The sequence below is a fragment of the Stenella coeruleoalba genome (assembly GCF_951394435.1).
Source record: "Stenella coeruleoalba genome assembly, chromosome: 14".
In the NCBI taxonomy this organism is placed as follows: domain Eukaryota; kingdom Metazoa; phylum Chordata; class Mammalia; order Artiodactyla; family Delphinidae; genus Stenella; species Stenella coeruleoalba.
In genome coordinates, this window is record NC_137160.1 from 43,399,935 (window position 1) to 43,419,276 (window position 19,342).

General features: G+C 41.6%; 1 protein-coding gene across 2 annotated transcripts in view; it reads left to right on the forward strand.

The window, feature by feature from the left end:
* Window positions 1-19,342, forward strand: part of B4GALT6 (beta-1,4-galactosyltransferase 6) — a 65,680-nt gene that overhangs the window by 14,135 nt on the left and 32,203 nt on the right. For both annotated transcript variants that reach the window (XM_079943532.1, XM_079943531.1), the window contains exons 2-3: window positions 4,054-4,170; window positions 11,683-11,796. In XM_079943532.1, coding sequence (XP_079799658.1) covers window positions 4,054-4,170; window positions 11,683-11,796 — 231 coding nt within the window. The remainder of the gene's footprint in view (window positions 1-4,053; window positions 4,171-11,682; window positions 11,797-19,342) is intronic.

Below are 19,342 nucleotides of genomic sequence, written 5' to 3' on the forward strand. Positions count from 1 at the left end.
CTATTCAAGTTGGATCGCTTATCCCTGTATATCCTTTGCAGCTGTGCACCTCACAGCCTCTGCTTATACTGTCCTATCGATGTAAATGTGCTTCTCCCTCCTTCCTCTTACTTCTCTTAGTGCCTTCGCTTTAAAATTCATCTTTCCTCCTTCCACTCAGGCCACAGTCATGCTCAGGTCCCTCCTGTTACAAGAAAACTTCCCTTGACCTTGCTCTCACTTACCTGTTCTAAAACTGGACTGCTTCCACTTTATCCACTCAACTCCTTACTAGTTTCCTTTTGTTTCCATTATTTGGGTGAAACTGCTCTCTTGAAGGTTGACCGTGATCTAATAGCTTTTTTCAAGGCTAACTGGGTTGGTGGTGAAGAGTTGGGTTGCTGGAGCTGACTGCAGGGGGTGAATTCTAGCTCCACTACTTGCCAATAACTGTGTGACCTTGAGCAAGTCCCTTAACTCCATGCTTCAATTTCCTTATCTGTAAAATGGGAATATTAGTACCTAGCTTATAGGATTGCTTGTAAGGGTTACATAGATTAGTTTATGTAAGGAACTTCTAAGGATGCCCAGTAGAGTATGCACTAGGTATTAGTTTTTTTTATTTTCTAAGCTATTGTGTTTTAGTCTTTCTTGTTAGCCTGTGTGGTGACATTTGACATGGTTGACCGTTCCCTTTTCTTTCGTCCAGTGACTTCTTCACCATGTTCAAGCTCAGATTAATTCATCTCGGGGTCTTTTATCTTTGTGTCTCCTATTTGTGGTCTGAACTTCACCTTCTTATCTCCTTTCTAGATAATTTTTCCTGTGGTAATTCACCACCATGGTTCCTACTTTTACTTTTGTGTGAGTGTCTCCGCAAATTGTTTTTGTACCTTGTCTTTCTTAGCTCCAGCACTGCGTTTATAGCTGCGTGTGAGAATGCCTAACCAACACAGTCTCCCTCACAGTCAGCTCTGTAGTTGACTTCTGGTTTTGTTAAAGGACCTGGAGATTGTGACGATTAGAAACATGGATGTCGGGATCAGAGGGATGTTGTATTTGAGTCCTTCAGTGCTTAGGAAGCCTTTCCAGATCACTGCAGACGGCACAGTCTCCTTGGCTTGAATACACAGCGTGCTTTCAGTGAACAAAGCTGCGTGTGGAAAGAGGTAGAGAGACCCAGCTTTATGGCAAATGTACTCCTTAGTTTTATTAAGTTGAGAATGAGGCATGTTCATAAATCTTTCCACACAAACCCAGGGTAGGATGCCTAGAAGCTGTTGTAAACTGTTGATTTTTGAAAGTTTTTTTCCTTTAAGTTGTAGTTGTCCCCCCCTGGAAAACAGACTAGGTAAAGAAGTTAAATTTATGTCTCACAATGCAGAGGCAAATAGCAAATGAACTAAATTAGAGAACATGGCATTATTTTAATTAACCAGTGGTAGTTTTTAGTGTGTTTCTGAGTTGTCTTGAGACCAAAGGGCAAGGATGGGAAAGATTTCCCTCTTTGTTTTCTGAAATGTAGTCTCTTGTAAGTTGGAATAGAAATTTTAGACCAGGATTTCCAGGCTTGCCAATAAGATATTATATTTTATAGTAATGATAATTAGCAGGCAAGTATAGTTACTTGAGTGTGGATTACTGGACTTTCATGATGTTTGGTAATCAGACAGTCTGGACCATTCAGTGCTGGTTTCTTGGGCCTTGAAACTCTGACACATGGCCTTGCTCCTGTTAACAATGCCTCTGTTTAAACACAGCTTCATTCCTTAATGGGTTTTGATCTTTAGGGATTAAACCCGTGAGGACTATTAACCTAAGGAATGTAACTCAGTTAGCTGTGAATGATTTAAAATAAACTAATAGATTTCCATTTGGAGAGCTTGGTGTCTCACTTTATTTCTTCTCCATCCATCTAATGAATGGTAAATGCAGTCTTTTGGTAAATGATTCACCTTTGTCACAGGTGCCATCAGTGATACATTTTCTTAACGGTTTTGTTACCTGATATTTTGAAAGTTTTTAGGAAAATTTGACTTTGATTATCCTTTTCTGTACTGGATGTTTTCCTTGTTTCTTAAATTTGACTTGGTTTCAAGATTCAAACCATTTTCTTTGTAAGAGTAGGTGTGTTAATTAAAAGTAAAAGCTACATAGTTTTTAAAAGTTCTGTTTCCAGGACAGACAGTGAGGTACATGTGTTCTCACCTAGCATATCCTTGCTTAGGCCAGTACTGTTTCTTCCAAGGCTGGGAATCAGTACTGGTCTTCGCTTAATAACCCTTGGCTCAGTCCTGCTTCTCCATGACAGGTCTTTTTTTTTTTTTTTTTTTTTCCAGTTTGGTGCATAACAAATATTTAGGATATTTACACCACTGATAACAGATTTCGTGTATAACTTTAGGATTAAATGATCCGAGAGATTGTAAATCAGTTGGCATTCATTTTTTTTTCCTGCATCATTTCAGTTGAACTTGAGATCTTGGTTTAGGTAGAGCTGCTAATGTTACTTTGGCTTTTCTTGAACATTTTCCCACATTTTTGGTTGGCTGTTCTCTTTGTTTTCATTCTTCACTTTGTCTCGTTTGTCTTTTAAAGTCCATTAGAAAGCAAAACTGTAATAAAAACTTGTGGGGCTTGTAACCCTGGTATAATAAATTCAAGTCTAAACAAGTTAAATCTAATTATAGGACTGCTTTCTAGAGAGGATGTGGACAGTCTACTAAAAATGATTGAGGTAAAGCTTATGTGGAACCTGGATTTCTGTTTCTCTCTCTTTTATGGCTTGAAGGTGAGAGAAAGAGTGTTAATACACTCTGCTTCTCTACTCTCGTTATCTATTTTCTGTTCATTTGTACTTTGAGCAAGTTCAAATTTCAAAAAAATGGGAAAGGAGGTAGCAAACGTTTTGCTCATTTCTCTGTATCATGTCGAAGAAGCAGAACTGGGCCCAGAAAATGAGTCGGCATTTTTGATTTTTTCATTCAGCATTCATTTTTCGAGAGTGTCATTACTGTGTTGGGAGACAGCTTACCTTAAAATTGAAAGAGCCATTAACCGAGCCTTGCAGTTTCTTGGTTTTGCCATGAAAGTGAGCTTCCTCCTCTTGTCTGAATGGAGTTTATGATTTTTAGCTTCATGCTTGGAGAAGTTAGAGTAGAAGGGGCTTTAGAGAAACCTAGTGTAGTACGGCCAGTTTTAGTTGAGGAAACTGAGATCCAGTGAGCTGCCCATGGTAGCAGGATCAGGACCAAAAAAGAAAAGGTCTTTTGACTTGACTTCTGTGCCTGTCTGAGGAGGCTTGCCATCTCAAAAGTCAGGGATTTTTGTAATCTTTGTCAAATTACCAGTTTCTCCCAAAGGAGGAGATTAGAAATTATTTTTGAAGCACTTACTCTGGAGAATTAGATTAACAGCTTGAAAATGCCACATTGATTTTGATTTTGTCTGCTTTTACAGTCCTGGTAGGTAGATTTGTGATTTAAAGGGGGTGTAAAAGTTCAAGTATTTAAGAAAAATTACAAAAAGTGATACTGATTCTAGATCATTCTACACTCTGCCCCTCCAACGGCTTGAGAATTTGCAAGATCCATACCCATACTAGAGAGATTGATTTATGATCTATTTATGATTCAAGATGGAATCCTCACCTTTGTGGAGTCTTTGGTTTGAGGGAATTAATATAGAATTAGAGAAAGTGAATTTTAGGAGTATATGGTTGAATACTTATAAAAAAATGCCTCTTCGAAATTTCTAAGTATATTTTATAGTAGAAAATCATCTATGGATAAAGGAATTACGATATTTCAGTTTGTTCATTTAGTCTCATTCTGTTTGATGGATGGATGTTACTACTTTAATTTTTTCATTTTGTTGTTTTTTTAAAAGAGTTTGTTTTTGTAAGTTTTTGATAATGGGAAATAGTCATTTTATATTTCTCTTTTCCCTTTGGATGTACTAATTGAGTCAGTTTGGGTCTATTGGGCAGTTCCTCAATTCTGAATATTATTTTTAAAAATTTTTAAAAAGCTTATTGAGTCATGACATTCTCTTTTTTTTTTTTTCCCTTTATAGCCAACACATATCTCTTTATGGTACAAGCTCGAGGAATAATGTTGAGAGAGAATGTAAAAACAATAGGACATATGATCAGGCTGTACACAAATAAAAACACTACACTCAATGGTACAGGTAAGACTGCTTCCTGTTTAATTTTGCTTTGCTTCCACTTCTTACCCTTAGAGTCATAAATCAGTAAACCAAATCTCTTCAGCTCTGGTTCTGCCTCCAAGTACCTTCCTGTTAAAGATGAAGGTCTCCTACTAAGTGCACTGGGAGGGTCTTTTCACTGCTTGAGTCGGGACTGTCATGTATTCTAGGATATATATAAGGGTATGATCACCAAGGTGATGAGGGCTTTGTATAAAGATACTTAAGTTAATTCTTGCAAACATAAAATATGAAAAACAGCTTGTACTTTTTCAGTTTGCCTACTGTGTTGAAAAGAAATTACCCACAAAGAGAGTAATTTATTCATCTTAGCCATACTGCCATCTTCTTTATGCCCATTCTAATTCCTAAGATGCTTTCCCAGCTATGTGTAGAAAGTACTTGTTTTTAGTTATAGAAGAGTCTTAATAATTGTATGGCCTTTTTAGGGGCTAATGGGAGAAATCATATAAAATTGGAAATCAGTAGCTGCTCTTGTCTTTTTAAAATATAATCTGGAAGAAGAATCTCCATCAGAATCACATGAGGTTAAAACCTGTGTAATAGGCCAAACTAGTGATTTAATGATGTAAATAGGTTCAACTGCTGTGGGAGGATGCTTGTGCTCTTCTCTGGCAGTGTTTCCACGTTGTCTTCCTGAAGTAGAATTGGCTGTTATTTTAAAGGGTTCAGTGGCTGATTATCAGTTGTTGCATCCACTGTATTCTCATTTTAAACAGTTAAAGTGAAAGACTTATGTCAACAGTTCTTCATTCATTGTGCCACTGTAAATCACACACACATATCCCCACACCCTAATAGGAAGTCCCTATCTCCCAACCATAGGTATATTTTCTTAAAATGGGCGTTAAGATGGGTAATACTTTTAGACCCTTCTAAAAATTCAAGACTGTGACATTGATTCTTAATTTAATGTCACACATGCTTCTGCAAAACCTGTCCTAGTCATTTGCCTGATTTGTATTATGATGCCGCCAATCAAACATTCTTAGTTTTCTTCTTCCTTTTAACTTTAAAGAAATTTCCTTTAGAAAGACTGTCTCATCTGAGCTGATATTTTAATAGTACGGTAAAAGTCTCATGAACTGGTCTTCTGCATTAATTGGTCTTCTGAACAGTAGGTCAATTTTAGGAGAAGTTTAAACATTTTAAAAGCTTCGCTAAGACTTGTCCTGGTTGAATAAGTTGATGTGAAGGTATTCGCTAAAAGTTCATTCACCTGAAGTATTAAGCATCTTTAAGTTACTGTATTTGTATAAGTGAGTGCTAATAGAATCTGTGCCCAATCAGGTTATTTTCCTGGAGTATGAATAAGTTATATGCGTGAATGTTGCATTTTTGATTAGGAGAACTGGTTACTTGGGCAAGACAACCCTGCCCTCAACCCCACTGCAGCATCCCACAGCTGAAAAAAAGGAAATCCTCTCTTCCCCTCACCAAGTCGTAGTTGCAGTGAAGACCGAACAACCAGTGCATCCTTTGATGAAAGTGTGCTTTTTATGAACCTTTGGAAAATTTTCACATGGTTCCTTTACTGATGGTGCAACTCTTCTCAGGAGACCGTCAGTTATTGTATCAGTTAGGAATTAGGTTTGGTTGTAAGAGAAACCTGCCTGCAGTGGTTTAAACCCATGAGGCTTGTACAAAAGAAGTCTGGATGGAGGACTGTTTCTGTTGTGGAGAAAGTCTTCACACACTTTCCCACTTCTGCTCTGTCATGTAGCTTCACAGGCTAAGATGGCTGTGGGTCTCCAGTCTCTATGTTTGCCCTTGGGTCATTAGAAGGAGAGATGGAAGGGAGGGAAGAAGAAGAAATAGAGTGCCCCCTTTGTAAGGACCCTTCCCGGAAGTCCCATGTAGTAGTTCCGCTTACGTCTCACTAGCCAGAACTTAGTTGTAAGGACGCCTGGGAATGATAGTCTTTGAGCTGGGCTCCCTGCTGCCCTGAATGAAATTGGGGTTCTCTTACCAAGGAAGAAAGGGAAAATGGAGTTTGAATAGGCAACTGTGAGGTTCTGCCGTGTTCATTTATCTTGAGTAGTTAGTGTAGGTATCCTTAGCTAGATATTAGAGATACAAGATGAAGAAAAACATCCTCCTGAAACTGTGCCTTTAAACAGCATAGTCTTTCTTCCACGTTGTCACATTACCTTTTTTAGGGAAAATAATCTTGGAGCTTTCGAGCTAGAAGGACCATTAGAGATCACCTACTTCAACCCCATTATTATACAGCTGGGAAAACTGAGGCCCCAGACGAAGTGATTGACCCACGGCTGCACAGCTAGTAACTAGTCAACCAGGACTAGAGCTTGTCTTTCAGACTTCTGATGTTCTCTGGTTTAGGGATCAGAAGACTCTGGATCTAGCACTTGTTCTTATACCAACTAGCTATCGTATATTTAAAAGATTCAGCAAGCTCTTTATGCCCAGCTTTTTCATCTACGCTGTTTCATAGAACTATTAGAATAAAATGAAGATCTGGCATTTAGCATTCATTGTAAAAGGCAAATAGTACTATTCAAAAATAAAGGATTCCTACCAAAAGAAAAAAAAAATCCTCCCTCTACATGAAGATCTCTAGGTTTCTGAGAGAGATGGAAATGTAAACAGCTACTTATAATGCAGTGATTTATTTCTGCACAGACTTGTACAGATGAAATCTGCCAAAAAGGAGATAATGGACACTAAGGTTTACAAAGAGCTAATTGAGCTCCAGGGGAGAGTTGATGAACATGTATTGACTCATTTAAAATTTATCACTTAGACTTCCCTGGCGGTCCAGTGGTTGAGACTCTGTACTTCCAGTGCAGATGGGTTCGATCCCTTGTCGGGGAACTAGGATCCCAGATGCCCCTCGGCATGGCCAATAAAAAAGAAAATTATCACTTAGATTAGATCTTAAAAATTCTCATCACAAGAAAAAAAACTGTAACCGTGTGAAGTGATGGATGTTAATTAGCCTTGTGGTAATCATTTCACAATATATACATGTATCAGATCATTATGTTGTACACCTTAAACTAACACAGTGTTATATGCCAATGAAAATAGTTTGCAAAAAACATAATATTTAACACTTAGTGGCAAATTGTGATATTTCTAAGTACATTTGATTCCAGAAAGGAGTTTTTAACCCTGTGCCTGAACGTTCTGAAGCACCAAGTGTAAAGAGATGTATGTAAAATTTTTGTAAAGAAACCATGTTCTTTTATAATCAAATGGTGCCTTGCCTTGTAGCCCACGGAGTCAGTCAAATTAAGAAAACAAAATGTATTCAGTGAGCAGTTATCAAAACAGATGACAAGGGTCACGCAGTGTTAGAGCTGGTAGGTTTGTTAGAAATAACCCAGCACACTTCCTCATTTGGTGGATGCATGGTCAGAGTCCCACAGACATCGCCAGACTGACATGACAGGCTAGCAGTAAATAGACTGGAATGCTCATTGAGTTTCTGTTACCTGCTTTAAGCTGCCTTTTGCAGGGAAACCAAAGCCCTGGAGAGGTCTTCTTTGGTCCTGTTCTCCTAAGGTCCAGTGAGAGCTGAAGAGGGGACTTGTCCAGCAGTTTTCATTCTGTGTTTCCTTTTCGTTTGGTGTGGCTCTGGAAGGAAGAAGGCAGGGGCCAGGTCTCACTGTGGTTTCATCCATTCATTAGATGAAATAATGTCTACATTTTACAGCAGTTGTGGTGGATCAGCCTTCAGTGCATTGTCATGCATCACCTTTTAAAACTCCTGATTTGGGGGCTTCCCTGGTGGTGCAGTGGTTGAGAGTCCGCCTGCTGATGCAGGGGACACGGGTTCGTGCCCCGGTCCGGGAAGATCCCACATGCCACGGAACGGCTGGGCCCGTGAGCCATGGCCGCTGAGCCTGCGCGTCCGGAGCCTGTGCTCCGCAACGCGAGAGGCCACAGCGGTGAGAGGCCCGTGTACTGAAAAAAGAAAAAAAAAAAAACCCAAAAAAAACCCTCCTGAAATGAAAGCAGTGGGTTATACTCCATGGGCCTCACCACTTTTGTAGGAATAACGATTTTGTGGGTTTATTACATCAGAGTCTCCAAAAGTTTAAATCATTGTTGGCTATATTATCAGTTGTGAAGTGTTTATTTGCAGTAAGTTTCTACTATGTTGTAGGTCCTTTATTAGATGCTAGAAATCAAAGGCAATTTGATTTCAGTTAAAAGAAGTTTATAGACTAATGGCAAGGGGGTGGATAGCCTTATATACAAAATACTTTGGGATGACGTAACTACCACTGGACACAGTACTTAAGGGATACAGATGCTTTTATTAGTCTGGCAATAAGTTGAGATCCTTATGATCATTTGTAATGATGTAACCAAGAATAACATGTTTAGCTCCAAAACTTCATATTTAAAGGACATGAATATACTGATACTGCATGTCTTTAAGTTTGTTTTTTTTTTTTAACATTAGTTCTTTGAAAGCTGATGAAAGTGATCCATGAGTTCTTTTGTAAAAAAAAATTCAATCATTTTGGCATGAGAATAAAAAGTGAAACAGTCCTCCAGCCCTCCTGTTGCCATGAGACTCCCCAAAGGGAGCTGCTGTTAACAGTTTGTGTTGCAGAGATGTCTGGAGAGCTTAAAATCTCTGTGAGTTAGGTGTGGATTAATAGAGTCTATAAATTATGTGTGGCTAAGAAAAGGGGCCCAAGCTTTAATGACAAGAATTAATAAATTATTTACAGTAAGAAAATACCCTTATTTAAATTTAACTACGTGACATTAAGAAATTAGGAATGCGTGAGTGTTAATGTTTATCTTCTTCAGCATTATATGAAAATGAGCACACACACTGCCTTTGGAACACATAAAGGCAGTGCACTCCCAGGGACAAGCTTATCTATCTTCTGTTTTCAGCTCCTACAAATGCATTGTGTAGAGTAGATGTTTGGCTAACATAGTGGGAGTCCCCATAAAAGCAGAACTTTTAGTTTTTTTTTACTATACCTTGAAATTTGATATATATCTAGATATATATTTTTAAAGGGATTTAAAAAAAAAGAAGCAGAACTTTATTGGACTTCCTTACACTTATTTTATGTTTAGTATCTTTAAATCTTTCAGATATCTATGGGTGAGATACAGAGTATGGGCTCCTAGAGGGGTTTCCGTGGTGTTAGTCCGTCCCTGTGTGTCTTGGCGTACAAAACAGCTAATGTCCACTGAATCCCTCCCCCTCCTTTGTCTTAGAGGATTTTCCTTATCAAATGCTTTCCAGGGCTCCTCTGGAGAAAGGCATTGGGGAGGATTCTGTTACTGGGGCTTTCTGACTTCCTGGTGGAATAGGCCTTAGCCATTGTACCATCATTGGTCCCTATTTGTCATGTTGGGGTTTTCTGGTAACACACTTACCTTAAAGCCTCCTTACTGATGCCTTTCCAAGTTCGTAAGGTGTTTCCACTTATTCATAAGGGGTTCCGCTCTGCAAGGCCCCTTCCAGAAGGTGGGCCTGAAGGTGGGGTGTGTCTCTTTGCTCCAAAGTGCCATCCTGGCTCCCAGGCTGCATCCCCATCTACGGTATATATTTTTTTTAAAGAATTTCTTCAGTTTACTTTATTATTTATTTATTTATTTGTCACACCACGTGGCTCACAGGATCTTAGTTCCCCGACCAGGGACTGAACCCAGGCCCTTGGCAGTGAAAGTGTGGAGACCTAACCACTGGACTGCTAGGGAATTCCTGTCATCTACTGTATTCTGATGATGAGTGAATATTTATGTTAGGCCAAGCCATGGACGGGAGGTGTTTGGTTTTCTTTGACTCTTCTCACATGCTTCATATTCAATTTCCAGGATTCTGCGGTGAGAGGGTTTAGCTTTTACAGTCCAGTAAGGCTGTGATTTTGACCTTCAGCCTTTTGCTTGCTGGTCTCTGGCTGACAGGCCTCTCTTCTAAGTCATATGCCCGTTCTCCCCCTTTCTCACTCTGCATGCAGGCCAGTTCTGATAGGAATACCTCTGTTATCAGAGCAGATTACTGAAGACTGAAAGTCTTCACATTTTCCTAAAGTGTCTGCTAGAACTTCATTTCCTGTGGGTACAGGGTTTGTGATCCAGAAGACAGATGGTAGTTTAATCAGCGGTTTCCATTTCTCATCTCTTACTCACCACATGTTGGTCTCATTCTCTCAGACCAACTTCCTCTTACATAGCAGGAAGCTGGCAGGTCATGGTTCCCAGATTTGCATCTCAGAACTTTGTTCCAGAAAGGGACTGAAATGGGAGCTCCTTGGTTCCAAGTTTAAAATTCCCAAGGCTCTGACTGTTCCAGGTTGAGTCAGGGGCTCATTTCTAAAGCAGTCACTCCTAGCTGAAGTTCCTGAATATGCATATGGGCTAGGGATTGTTCTGAGCACTTTGTACACTTATCTTTCTGAAATCTGAAAACGACAGCATGAGGTAGGTGCAGATGAGAAACTCTGTTCTCTTGCTTTGTACCACAAAGCTAGTGCGTGTTGGGGCAGGATTTGAACTCAGCACTTGCCTTTGGTGCTCTAAACCGTACCCTCGGTGTTCCATAATTTGCTGACTCTAAAGGTAAGGGACCTAATGTAATAACAGCTCCAGGGCTCTCTAGAAACTGCAGCCCACGGGTTGGGAATGACTAATTTAAGGACTTTAAATGGGCTGTATTACAAAAGTCAGTTGAGTGGGTAAATCGCAGTTTCTCAAGTGTGAGGCGATGAGAAAACATTACTCCCACCCTCTGCTCTGTGGATGTGGAAGCAGTGTGCTGTGGCTGTGTGGCTGTCCAGAACACCCTGGGCTGTTTGATACTGAAGAGGATCCCCTGGTGTACTTTCACTCCCTCTTTTTTTTTTTAACACCTTTATTGGAGTAATTGGAGTATAATTGCTTTACAATGGTGTGTTAGTTTCTGCTTTATAACAAAGTGAATCAGTTATACATATACATATGTTCCCATATCTCTTCCCTCTTGCGTCTCCCTCCCTCCCATCCTCCCTATCCCACCCCTCCAGGCTGTCACAAAGCACCGAGCTGATCTCCCTGTGCCCTGCGGCTGCTTCCCACTAGCTATCTATTTTACGTTTGGTAGTGTATATATGTCCATGCCACTCTCTCACTTTGTCACTCCCTCTTTCGAAGTGGCTCAGCTGGGGGAAGGGTGGAAACACCTGTTCTCTTACAGTTGCAAATGGGCCTGCTCTGTGTGTACGCATGGATCGGGCCTTGTTGCTCCCCAGACTTGTCCCAGCTTCCCCCGGGGAAATCGTGCTGAGAGGTCCCGTCTGGCAGTGGTGAAGGGTGAATGGGAGAGTAGTCACGGCAGCTGTATTTTGCTTTTCTCTAGTTCTTTATAGATAATTGCTTTTACGTACTGCTGCAGATTGCAGATTGTAGTCTTTACACAGTGACGGTGACACATTTCATACTAGGAGCAAAGCAAAAGACAATTTTTGGGTTGTAACTTTTCTCTCTCTCTCTAAGATTATCCTGAAGGCAATAATTCAAGTGATTATCTTGTTCAAGCAACAACGTATCTTCCGGGAAACTTCACATATTCGCCATACCTCCCCTGCCCGGAAAAGCTGCCTTACATGCGTAAGTTTCATCTACTTTTGACTTAACTATTTGCTTGTATTATAATAAAATGAAATCGCATGGTTTGAGCACACCACCCTCAGGCCATTATTGGGGGTGCTCGTATTCATATCACGTAGCATGTTATTTGACTTTCTTCTGAGAGGGGTGCAAAGCAATTTTTTGGGAGGGGGAGGAGGATTGAAAAGCTAAAGAAAAAGCTTATGCCTTACCCAGAAGTAATCTCACCTCTGTTGTGAGTTTGATGTGTGTTCTTAAAATTATCCTTAAAATGATTTTAACACTATCTTTTACATAGATAGGAAATTAGAACGTTTCAAAGGTTTTAAGAAATTATATAAATGATTTTAAAATTACATTTCCTTCTGTAACTTGCTTTCTTAATTATTTTTTGAGAACTGTCCGTGCTGATACATAGAGATCAGTTTATTTCCCTTCACTGTCGTATAGTGTATCTTTGAATAATTGAATACATGTACCACATTTCATTTACCTTTTTCTCTGCTGATGGAAATCTAGGTTGTTTCTACTGTTTTGCTACCACAAAGCAGTGCTGTAAGGAACAACATCATACAGATTTCCCTGTGCATGTGTGCTTGAGGGTTCATGCCTAAAAGTGGAATTGCTAGGTAGGCTGGTGTGGTTGCACTCCACAGCCGCGGTACCAGTTTATATCCCCAGGGGCAAAGCGTGAATGCACCACTTTGATATTGATGGACTTTAAAAATTTTGCTATTCTTATAGATAAAACACTTTTTGCTATTATGACAAATCAAAAAAGGTATCTTGTTTCAGTTCTTACTTTCTTCATTACTGGTGGGTTTGAGTGACTTTTCCTGTGTTTGTGAGTAGTTTTGAGTTTTCTCTCCTGTGACTCAGTTACCGTTTTATCGGTTCCTTATTGGTTAATTAGATTTTTGTATTGATCAGTGGGAGTTCTTTATATATATTCCAGCAGTGACCTATTGTCTGCTATATGTGTTGCAATTGGTTGTCTTTTCATTTTGTTTATGGAGTCTTTTATTTTATAGATGTTTAAAATTATGTTTCTAAGTGTATCAATCACATTATTTAAGGTTTTTGCTTGTTTTGGTCTTAAGAAAGCTTTCCTTATTACCCGAAAGCCGTACGAATACTCTTTTATTTCCTTCCAATAATTTTACAATTTTGTTTTGAATTTTCGTGTATAATATGAGGTAGGGATCAAGATAACTGTATTTTAAACATTTTTTTCAAAATTATGAAGATAATACATTATCGTTTAAAAAACCTCTATAATCAGTCAGAAGCCACACGGCTGTTATTTTGCAGCTTTTATTGTTTGTGTCTCCCTCCTCTGATTTTAAGCATACTTTGTACATATAAGTTAGTATCTTGATTTTTATGTAATTAAAATTCAAATAAACGTTATTTTGAATTGCTTATTTATCCACGTGTCTTAATGTCCTCAGTATCTAAGGTGTGTTTTTTATGTCTTTATGTTACTTTTCTTTATTGAGGCAGTTAGTCTTTGCCTGTCATGTTTGTAGGATTTTTTTCAGTATGTTGTTGATAGAGATATCTGTAATAAAAAGTATGATTCACCTTTTATTATCATCTAAGGCCATGGTTCTCACGCTCTAGGGTACATCGGAACCACTGGACAGCCCTATAAAACACACATTGCGGGGCCCACCTTCAGAGCTTCCGAGTCAGTAGATGTGGAGTGGGGTCTGAGAATTTTCATTTCTGACAGGTTCCCAGGTCATGCTGATGTTGTTGATCCTTGGGCCACAGACCCACTGATCTAGAATTGATCCTGGCTGCACCATAGCTTTCATAATTCTGGGACCCAACCCCTAAGTTTCTCATTTTATTAATTAGCTGCAGGGCCTGAGTATTTAAGAAAAAATTCTCAGCTGATTCTCATATTGTTATCTCCTTGCTGTCCTGTAATAGAGAATGAAGCCATGGTTTTTGTGGCTATGTATTTGTCGTTACTTTGTCACTGCAGCCTTGGCTTTCTAAAAATGAATGTTTTTGTCTGTGTAGTACTGAGACCACTGGGTGTAATGTTCTGTTGAAATATTGATTACAGTAATTTCATTTTCATAATTTGCATATTCAAGGATTTATAGTTTTAGGAAATCTTTCTGTTCTTGGTTTAGTTGCCATTTTCTTAATTAGTGCTTTCTGGGTACTAATTGAAGTCTGTTTCAGAGCGTCTGCCTGCCAGGCCTTGCCCTCCTCTCCCCTGGCCCCGTAACTCATAAATGCTCCTGTCACGTGCTTGAAAGATTGTGTCGCGGCTGTTCTCACTGCCTTTCGCTGACTGTCTTGGTGACCCGCTCCTCCCCTCTGCTCCCATCAGTCTTGCATTCTTCTGCAAGAGAGGATCACACCCGTTTGGCCAGCTACCTTTTCACAGAAGGCCTCCTCATGGCTCTGCTGGCTTTGGGTCCAGCACCAATTCCTTGTCCAATTAGCTGTGGCCAGCCTGATGGGATGATGGTTTAGTAGAAAATATGCCCTCATACAGATAACTCCTTAGGAAGGGCCCTGACACGAGCCATCCTGGAGAACCCCCTCACTAGTCCTGTGACCACTGCAAAGTAGAGCCTCAGTTTGCCTATCTGTAAAATCTGGGATTATATGCCCACTTCACAGTGTTGTGCGGATAAAGAGAAGCACAGTGCTTGAAGCTTGGTAGACGTTAATTTGCTGTTCCCTTTCCTTTTCCTCATTTCTTTGAATGATGGAGCCAGATTTTACGATGATCAAGGGAGTGAGAAACCTAGGAGAAATGTGTGGAGTTAAGGCATTTTTTACTTAGCTACGCATCCTTAATTTGTTTTTAATTAACAGAATTGTTTCCCATTGATGAAAGAGAACAGCATAATAAAATACCTATGTATAAAAATCTTACTGTCATATCACACAAAATAATTGAATACCATACCTCCCCAAATAATAGTCAAGGAGAGTCTGTGTAAGAAGGTGATCTACTTAGATGAAAACCATTCAAGTATGTATGATACTGAATTCCTGTAATCACCAGAAGGGAAGTTAAGGCTTAAAGTTGTTGTTTGATTATCTAGCTGTAACTTGTTTTTGATTTTTGTTGGCACTGGATTACCATAAAGATGAAGTTTGAACTTCTCCAGCTGGAATTCACATAAAGTTGATTTCATGGATTTCAGCATTATTTCACAATCAATTACAGTGTAAAATCTATTTTAAATGTTATTTGTACAATATGAGTGAATACTTCTTTGTTATTGTTAGTATTTATAGGTTCTCCAGAGGGTGAATCCACTTTCAGTTTTATTTTATTTATGTGACACTCTCCGTGCTAACAATTCACTTTATCTAGAGCTGAAAAATAATAAGTGCTTAGCATGGATGTTTTGATTTTCTGGATGAGGTTAGAGATGGAAAATGTCAGTTGTGCACTTTGCATTAAAATGAAGATGGACTTACGTGTAGATTTCCTATCTTTTAATTCCTATTCAAATAGAGTGCATTTGTAATGACTTTTATATATTTTGTCCTTAGCATTTTTGGAGTAGTTGCCTTTGTGGTTTAACCCTGATAGTTTCTATAGTTGCTAGCCTTAGGAGCATAACAGAAGCTACAAGGACTTTTTGAGATGAATTTATAAACTTCAGAGAAGCTCAGGTAATGCTTAATGTAACAAACCATCATGCCCACGTTTATTGTAGAAAAGAGTGATGGGGGCCACTGCAGAGGAACGGAGCAGTCGTGACCCGCCTGCAGCCGCCCCTGTGTTGTTCGCAGGGGCAGGCGGGGAGAAACACAGCTGAGTATGTGCCTGCCGGCTGGAGCGGGTTACACATTCGGAGGAAGGGTTGTTATGTGATGAAAGGGAGACAGCAGTTTCCTTCTGGAAGGAAAGAGAGACTTCAGAGAGAGGGAACATTGGAAGTGGGTCTTGCAGGATGGTTCAGCAGGTAGCTGAGGGGGCAGTGTCCGAGCACAGGAGGCCCTGTGTTCTGAGAATGGGGAGTGGTCCGCTGGGACTGGGGTGGGTGTGTAGTGGGATGTGTGCTGCATAGGGAGGTGAAGGGCCCTGTGTAAAGGACTCACCAATCCGAGGGCTGCCTGGGTTCCATGAAGCTGTCGGCATCTGTGAGGTGGGCATCAGAGGGAACGGAGCCCCTGAGAGTGTGTGCAGAGGGTTGATTTACAGCCTGGTGTGTATCTCTCTAAGATAAGGGCACATGGTTTTCCAAGGGTCTAGGGACAAAATAGGGTAAAAACAGAAAACACTGCTTTTTTAAAAAAAATTAATTTATTTTGGGCTGCATTGGGTCTTCGTTGCTGCGCACGGGCTTTCTCTAGTTGCGAGCGGGGGCTACTCTTCGTTGCGGTGCTCGTGCTTCTCATTGCGGTGGCTTCTTTTGTTGTAGAGCACGGGCTCTAGGTATGCGAGCTTCAGTAGTTGTGGCACATGGGCTCAGTAGTTGTGGCTCGTGGGCTCTAGAGCGCAGGCTCAGTAGTTGTGGCACACGGGCTTAGTTGCTCCGCGGCATGTGGGATCTTCCTGGACCAGGGCTCGAACCCATGTCCCCTGCACTGGCAGGCAGATTCTTAACCGCTGCGCCACCAGGGAAACCCCAGAAAACACTGCTTTAGGGAATGTAACCTTCATCTGCTTTAGGTAGGTACATGGTGTGACTAGGATGGTAGCTTGGAAAGATGATCCTGATGAGAAGTTGAAAATGGATGAGCATGGGGAAGTGCCGGGATCTGGAGGGGCCGTGAGGAGCTTCCTGCAAGGGCCCCAGAGGAACAACGGGCACGTGCCGGGGCTGTGGCGCCGAAGAGAAGAGATGTGGTGACCAGCTGAGGGATCAGGGCTGCTTTCCAGGTTTCTGTCTTGGTGGCCGTTAACTGAAACATATAATGCGGGATAAACCTCACATTTGGAGAACGGGGAAGTGCATGAGTTCAGTGTTGGGCCTGTTCTGTTTAAAGCTCAGGAGAGTTCTTTTGGGGTCTGAATTTCTTCAGAGGGATCTGGGCTGGAGATGAGAGGAGGGGAGGTCCTACGAGTGGACCCCTGGAGAACATCCATGTCTGAGGGGCAAGGGGAGGTCAGCAAAGAAGGGAAGGCAGCCAGGGACACAGGGGAGTCAGGGGACGGTGTTCCAGAGGACAGCAAGGAGAGGGCTCCACCTTGTCACATACCTCAGAGCAGGTAGAACGAGGGACTGTGAAAGGCCATTGAATTGGGCACGAAGAACACTCACGGAATCACAGTCGGCACAATTCCAGTGGGGCGGCAGCGTGAGAAGCAAGATACACTGTCCTGAGAAGTGACTCAGAAGTCTGTAAAAACTAGTTGGTTTAAAACAAGGACGTTTGGGACTTCCCTGGTTGTCCAGTGGTTAGGACTCCGCCTTCCACTGCAGGGGGCCCAGGTTCCATCCCTGGTCGGGGAACTAAGATCCCTGCAAGCTGCATGGCATGGCCAAATAATAATAATAAATGAATAAAACAAAGAAGTTTGGTGGGAAAGGGAAGGAGACTGGGGGGAAGGAATCTGTAGAGGAGGTGGGGTCAAGGGGACAACGTTTTAGGAAGAGATGGACTTAAGTGAACCTTAAGCGCTGCGGGCGTGGAGGGGAAGACTCTGGACAGATGGGGAGTGAAGGGAGGAGAAGGGAAGCATCCAGGGAGCCTGGATCTTGGAGAAAGTGACAGGACACAGAATGTGCTCGGGTTGAAGAACTGGCCTTGGAAAGTAGTAGGGGGACACCTCCTGCCCTGAGGCGGGAGTGACGTTCATTTGGAGATGAGGGGGGGAAAGTAAAGGGGGTTCAGGCCTGTTGCTTCTGTGTTCCTAATAAAGTAGGGGAGGCCAAGAAGGATGAGGGGGATACATGTGAAGGATATGTGTGAGGGGGCGGCCAAGAAGGATGGAGCAGCTTGTAAAGGAGGAGTAGATATTTTGAACGTTGTAGGTCATGCAAAGTGGAGTCAAGCAATCATAAAGGAAAAGGTGCTCACTAACCGGTTAGCCAGGAGAGCCCTCCCTACCCCGTGGGGGTCAAAATGTACAAAGAATATAACGCTCGTTTCTGCTGAAAGCTTACTATGTTTAAGGCAGTAAATTAGGTACTGTCACCTCAGTGGTGGGATTATGTGCTTACGTGATTTTCTTCAGTGGTATTTCTTGGGTGCAGAATTTGAGCATGGAAAATTGTTGATCAGGTGTGGCAGGTCAGGAAGGGAGGGAAAATAACAGTGTTTGTGAGTATATGGGTGTGTCTTAGTCTGTTCGGGCTGCTATAGCAAAAATACCATAGACTGGATGGCTTAAACAGCAAATATTTATTTCTCACAGTTCTGGTGGATGGACGTCTAAGGTTAAGGTGTCAGCAGATTCGGTATTTGGTGAGGGCCTGATTCCTGCTTCATAGATGGCTGTCTTCTTGCTGTATCCTCACATGGTGGAAGGGGTGAGGGATCTCTCTGGGGTCTGTTTTATAATGGCACTAATGCCATTCATGAGGGCTTCATCCTCATGATGTAATCAGTCCCCAAAGGGCCCACCTCCTAAAACCATCACATTTGGGGTTAGGATTTAAAAATATGAATTTGGGGGGTGGGGAGAACAAACATTCAGTCCATTGCTGTGATTGGGTGAAACTCGTGGAGCTGGGTTTCTCTACGTGTGGTCCAGAGATGATCTACACCAGAAGCCATGGGGATGCTGGTTAAAAAAAACCTGGGTGACATATATATGGAATTTAAGAAAAAAAAAATGTCATGAAGAACCTAGGGGTAAGGCAGGAATAAAGACGCAGACCTCCTAGAGAACAGACTTGAGGTTATGGGGAGGGGGAAGGGTGAGCTGTGACAGGGCGAGAGAGAGTCATGGACATATACACACTAACAAACGTAGTAAGGTAGATAGCTAGTGGGAAGCAGCCGCATGGCACAGGGATATTGGCTCGGTGCTTTGTGACAGCCTGGAGGGGTGGGATAGGGAGGGTGGGAGGGAGGGAGACGCAAGAGGGAAGAGATATGGGAACATATGTATATGTATAACTGATTCACTTTGTTATAAAGCAGAAACTAACACACCATTGTAAAGCAATTATACCCCAATAAAGATGTTAAAAAAAAAAAAAAAAAAAAAACCTGGGTGGCCACAGAGGTCAGTTCAGAGGCTGAGCCACCAGAGCAAGGCCAAGACCACTCTGGGCAGCATCTCCTGTTGCCATTTGGCAGAGATCACAGCTCCGATCAGACGTGCCCAGAGGTGCCACTCCTGGGGTCCTTAATGCCAGAAGCTTCTGCCAGCACTTTTACTGAAAGACAGTTTTGCAGAGTGCCCACGTCCTCATGTTCACTTCTGTTTCAGAGTCACCTTCGGGTGCATCTTGTCACTTGACTGCTTCTCTTTGCTGGAGAGGTTGGGAGAGTGGAGAGGTAGCTTCTTCCTCTGGGAGGCAGGACTCAGTGGCGGGCAGTTCAGGCCCCTGAAATGTGTTCAGGTAAAGCTGGGTGTCCACAAACATGACCCACGCATGTCTAC